At 42.1% G+C, this 6,110-nt stretch overlaps 1 protein-coding gene across 1 annotated transcript in view; it reads right to left on the bottom strand.

Annotated features, from left to right (window-relative positions):
• The window catches only part of Slc5a8 (solute carrier family 5 member 8), a 48,027-nt gene extending 47,758 nt beyond the window's left edge, over window positions 1-269 (bottom strand). Inside the window, exon 1 of the mRNA XM_033763500.1 lies at window positions 3-269. Coding sequence (XP_033619391.1) covers window positions 3-269 — 267 coding nt within the window. The remainder of the gene's footprint in view (window positions 1-2) is intronic.
• Window positions 270-6,110: the final 5,841 nt, after the last annotated feature.

Below are 6,110 nucleotides of genomic sequence, written 5' to 3' on the forward strand. Positions count from 1 at the left end.
ACAGGTGAGGGGACCGCGGGGCTGAGGTCGCGCGTCCTCTCCTGGCCCCGGCGACACCCCTCTGAGGGACCAGTGAGAGCCGGCGCGCTGCCCTGCTCCCTCCAGGCCGGAGTTGTCTCGGGTTCTCCGTCCCCGCCCCGCTCTAGCGGGCAGCGGCTTCCGAACTTCTGGGGTGTAAAGGGCTCCCCCACCTCCCCTAGTCCTGCAGGAAAGGACAGGATCTGCAGACGCGGACCCGATTTCATTCCCTGGACAAGCAAATGAGACATCCGGTCCTGGCAGGGCCCTGCCTACTAGCAAAGATCTGTGTCCACCTGGGCCCCTGTGATGTGAGGCAAACTGACCTCTCCATCCCCTCAGAGCGGGCTGAAATAAATCTGTCCTTTCCTTTTCACCAGAACTCTCGGCCTCCTTTGATTTGGCCTGCAGAGAGCTGACCGCCCTGCGCCTGTGAAAGCCCTGCATCCTGAAAGGCTCTTGAGCTGGCTGCTCCTAGCTAGCCAAACCCATGGCCAGGACTCCAGTGACATTCCAGCAGCTGCTGGGGACACTTTGCACACAAACACACACACACACACACACACACACACACCCGCCCCTGACATCCGCTGCCTATAAATGCTTTTGCTGGCAGAGGGAAAAGGTGGTTTGGGGAGCTGTTGAACTTGCCCTGGCTTCCTGCCTGGAAGGAGGTGCACCATCTGGGTCCCCACCGTCTGGGACATCTCGGAGGTCAAAAAACACGTTCCCAGCATTTATTTTGATTTGAAGTACTCATTTGTTGTTTTATTTTCTTTTGGCGCTTTAGAGGCAGGCCCTTGCAAGGCAGGCACTGTGCCATTGAGCTAAATCCCCAACCCTGGAATAATCATTTGTTTTGGTCTGCTTCGGTTTGCTTTTGTTTCTCTTATCTTTTCTCCTAATACCTTTATCCTAGGATGTCCGGCAGGGTTTCAGTACCACGTACACTTATGTTGGCCATTTGGCGCTGCAAGCTGCTCGGGGCTCCTTTGTGAGCCCCAGGGTTCAAGGTTCTCCAGCCACTTGTTGAGATTAGCTTGAGAGTTTCCGAGGACAGAGTCACCGCTGGTTTGAGGAGCTCTGTTGTGAACTGCGCAGGAATAAAAGTGCATGTGCTACTTCACAAGTCCCTAGAAAAGTGCTGGTTACTGTGGCTTGGGAAAGGGTGGCTTTCTTGTACCACAGTAGGCCTTGCGCAGGGCTGAGAGTGCGCTCTGATTTCACGGGGTGCCCTGAAGGAGGCCCTTACTCCTCCGGAGTAAGTTGGTCAGGAGGACACAACTGCTTTCCCTGCCCTTTCCTGGGTTACTGACACTCACAGGCCACCGCTGCTGCCACGCAGCTACTGGCTGATGTTGCTGAGTTCATCGGGGTTTAAATTTCCCCTCGTTTTGCCTAACAGTCCTCAGCTCATTGTAGACCAGTTATGTTTCTAAATATTTTCCAAAACTTCAGCTGGCTGGAAACTGATTTTTGTTTCCTTCGCTTCACTCCTTTAACTAGAAAAATGGAGAAATCTGACTCGGGGCTTTCCTGGGTGGGGAGTATTGTCCTTAAACTGGTTTCTTTTTTTTTTCCACACTAGGGGCCCTGAGCAACAGAGCCCCAGGATAAGAAGTGTAAACTTCTCAGGGCTGGGAATTTAGCTCAGTGGGGCAGCCACCTACCTCAAAAGCACAAGGTCCTGAGTTCGATCCCTGGTACCAAAAAAAAAAAAAAGATGTGTAAACTTCTGACCAGCTGTGTCTAAATTTTAACACAATGACAAATGTCTTAGAAACCTGGGACAAGAGCTTCTAAATCAGTGAAGATCTATAAGAATGCATAAAAAAAATTCTTCAGGAAATTCAATCTCAGATTAACTGGGCCAGCAATCTCCTTCAAGACATATTTCTCCCATGGCTACAACCAGGAATCCTACCTTTAGACATGCAAATTTAGGGTTAAGTATTGCAGGGGGCGGTAAAAACAAGCATCATGCCAGTAGTGTAACTTTTTAAAAGCTTGAAAATGATAAATTCAAGTCTATTTTATGTGTGTTGGTGAGCATGTATGTATTAAATATAACATCTGTGTGTGTACATGTGTTTGCCTATTGTTTAGATGGTACCAGATGAATTTAAAAATGAGAGCTCTCAATAATAAAGAAAGCTTCACTGGACATAATGGCACACACCTGTCCTCAGGAGGCTGAGGCAGGAGGATCGCCTTGAGTTCGAGGCTAGCTTGGGCTACAGAGTGAGCTCAAGGCCAGGCTGAACTACATAGCAGGACCCTGTCTCAAAAGAACAAACAAACAAAAAACAAGAAATTAAGAAAGCATAAGCTTAGTGAGCTCAAGGCCAGGCTGAACTACATAGCAGGACCCTGTCTCAAAAGAACAAACAAACAAACAAAAAACAAGAAATTAAGAAAGCATAAGCCTGTTTTGTTCATATAATTTAAGAAAACATTTTAAATGCTATAACAAAACTATGAGCATGAATTTTGCCTGTCTTAGCCAATCAGGATTACATTTTAGGTGTTTGACTTTTAGAAGCATATTTTCAGTTTTACAAAGGTTTATTAAAAGTTCAGGCTGACCTCAAACTCATGGCAATCCTCCTGCCTCAGCCTCCCGAGTGCTGGGATCACAGGCAAGAATGTGTTAAGACCTTAACGACTCCTGGAAATCAGAGTTGGTTGAACCCTGAGATGATGTGACTCATATCAATATAACACTGGCTGAGCATTCTTTTACTTAGTAGTTTAAATTGTTTAGCTTTTCAGAATGTTACGTATGAAGGCTGCTTCTAGTATTAGTAGGAGGGATCCTAAGAAGCAGTATTTTGCTAGCCATTGCTTTAAAAGTTATGGTTCATAGCAAAGATGTATTTTAAATTCCTGACTGTATAAGGAGGGGAAACTCTTACTCTTTACCTGAGTAACAGGGAGAGGTGCAGGTCTCCCTGTTTCCCATCCCTGTGACGTGTCTACGAGATGGCTGCATCGGTTTCAGGATTGGTTTATTCCAGAATGTTCTCAGGGCTGCTTTCTTAAACTAGAGTGGCTTCCAGTGACTGATAGCTTCTACTTGGTTACTCTACTTGGCAGAAGTTGGCTTAGGTAACAGACATCTCTGTGGTTTATTATGGGAGAGAAGTGGAGCAACTAGACATAATCTAGGGGCCGTCCACGCACTCACAGGAGGGGCTTTTTTCTCAGAAGTGGTAGATCTCAGGAGTGTGGGTTCAGGGTGTGCTCAACTGTTAGTCCACTGACTGGTTTAGACTCTTCTGGCTGTGGATAAGGGGAGCCCCACCCTAGATGTGGGTGGCACCACCCAAAAGACTTGTAGCCTCGATGGGATAAAAGGGAAAGGGAGGCTTGTTGCTGTAGCTTCACGGCTCTCTGCTGCTCCCTGTCTGCTCTGCCATGGACTGTTTCTCCTCTCTGGTGCCCCTCTGCCGAGCTACCCTGCACTGGAGCCAGGTGACTATGTACTGAATAAACCTTTCTGCCTTCAGCTTTGGATGTTGGGTATTTTGTCTCAACAATGAGAAAAGTAACCAAGACAATGCCTGAGACTGGTAAAACTCCTTCTGTAGGCCTTCAAGCGGATGCGTTTTGGGGGCACCCTTCTTACCTGGGAAAGTTTGCTTTGGAGATATGAGATTTTGGTTAAAAAATAATTTCTGGGGTCAGTTATAAATAGTCAAGTTCCATAGCCCCCCAAAATCCTTCAAGGATTTTTAAATAATATTCTGTTGCAGTGCATAGACACAATTTCCAAGTATTGACTACAACTTTCGAGAGAGATTTTCCTGAACTAAAAATAAAAATTGTCTTTGGAAATGAACTTGTGTTTGTTAGATATTTTATTTTGTAGACAATGTAGAGGTGATTGTTAAAATACATAAATATGTAAGCAAACTTCTCAGCTATTTGTTATTAAGTGAAAATGCTGAAGACATTTGTTCAGCGTATTCTTTGCTTCTTAATATGTACAAATGATGTGGGTCTATTTAATATATTTCATAGATTATTATATATGTGTAACACTGACTAAGATCAAAAGATATCTGGTCCTTTAGTAAGCATCACAGAAACAATTCTAGAGTGACAATGAATATCTAAAAATGAAGATTTTTGTCAAATTATAGAACAAGTTTAAAAATGAGCTTTAAATAATAATTCTCAAAGTGGCTGGGGTTGTTATCTGTTCATCAATTTACAATAGGCTAAAGCTAATAATCCATATAAGCACAACTCATTTAATACTGTAATAACAGTTGGTTTTAAGAGGAAAATCTTGTTAGATGGGGTAGCTATGACTTACCCCTGGCCTGTTGGTAGGCTTGTTTATGTGGCCTAATGCTAATAATTTTAAGAGATGCTAAAATGCTTGCTTGCTTCTCTGTACTAGATAAACTGCTATTATTTTACTGTCTAGTCTTTGCTTAAATTACTTCAATTGCGTTCTTCAAACTCTTGTTTTTACGAAAAGCCTTCCAAGATTCAGAAAGAGAGTTCCGGCTCTTCCCATCTCAAGTATGTTATATGTTTTTTCTAGACATCCAGTGTTTACATCTATGACACAGTTTGAGACACAAGTGTGAGTCAACAATTTCAGTTTCAAAACTATTAATAATGTATGTGTGGGATAACATAATTTTGTAATAATGTAAAGGTGGGTAATGTTTTTATTGTAAATTGGTCATATATGTTAACAGTATTAACTTTTGAGTAAAACATTTCTAATCAGAGACAGTTTGTTCTGAGAAAAATATTTCATAAAGAATTAAAAATGTGATACAGAAATATAAGTATCTTTGTTTAATTTGTTTGTTTTTTCTGGGTACTGGGCATCAAACTTGGGTCCTTGCGCTTGCAAAGCAGCTGCTGGAACCACTGAGCTAAATCCCCAGCCCCTTAAGTATCTTTGTTTAAAACAGTAAAGTTTAAGATACTGATTTGTTCTTAGTGAAATTTACAACAAAACTTTAAAAGGTGTTTTAAATCCGTCAAAATAATTTGTCTTTACTGTTTTGTTAGAAATAAATGTGTAGGACAAATAAGTCTTAGGAGATTCATTTACATATATAACTATTTAAAGTTTTGTTTTACAATTCTGGTTACATAAACTATTATTATGTGCTTTTCCTTGTTTTTAAAAATGTGATTGTCCTGGTATAATGTAGTCTGTTGTGCTTGTCTTAATATGATATACAAGTTACTAAATTGTTTTGCTAAAGTGTGACCTTGTATATTCCTTATAATAATATAACTGGCCAAACTCATGCTCCTCTTGGTCATAAAAGACAATCTTATGATAATCGATGAATGTTCCTAATTAGTAAACTAGACTTTAACATTTGTACACTCTATTCAAAAATGTTTCCAGTTCTGGATGTGCACCTAAGAAATTCTAAAGGAGTTGCCCCATTGTAGTTTTTGGTCTTGGCATTAGTAAAGTGTGTGCCCGCTCCAAAGTGGTAATTCACAGTGGTTTATAAGAAGAGGAGATCCTTAAGTATTTGCCCAACATATCATTTGGCAGAACAAATCTTGCTTTACAGAAATATTGGCCTTAATTAACTTGGTCACTGTGGTTCTGAGTTCAAGTCTGCTGTACAGATTGTGTTTGCTTTGATCTTTTGGGCTTGTTTTATGTTTGTAAGCTTTGTAACTATTTGTCAAAGTTCTCGGGAATTAGGGTGCTGACTACATAATAGAATAGAACTAAACTTGACAATGGACTCTAGATAAATAATGGCCTAACAGCCACTCTTGCTAAGTCTCTGGCATTGCTTATATTTGCCAAAAGGTGTTTTATGACACTGAGTCTAACCACCCGTCAGTCCCCCTGCCACGTGACACGAACTCCGACTGACCACAACCAAAGAAAGCTACTTCGGCACGAGGGACAACACAGCAGGTGGCTCCCTGGCAATGTCTTAAAAAGAAATGCATTCAGAGACAAAGGGGGAAGTTCTGTGCCTCTGAGAGTCACCTGTGTGTGGACCCTACCAAAATAACCACAGCTGCAGAGGTTATAAAGGAGGTTCTTCTGCGTGGCTGCCTAGAAGCAAAAAGGCCCTTCTAGCAGG

Source organism: Fukomys damarensis, unplaced genomic scaffold (genome assembly GCF_012274545.1).
Source record: "Fukomys damarensis isolate Sample0158 unplaced genomic scaffold, DMR_v1.0_HiC HiC_scaffold_15, whole genome shotgun sequence".
Lineage (NCBI taxonomy): Eukaryota > Metazoa > Chordata > Mammalia > Rodentia > Bathyergidae > Fukomys > Fukomys damarensis.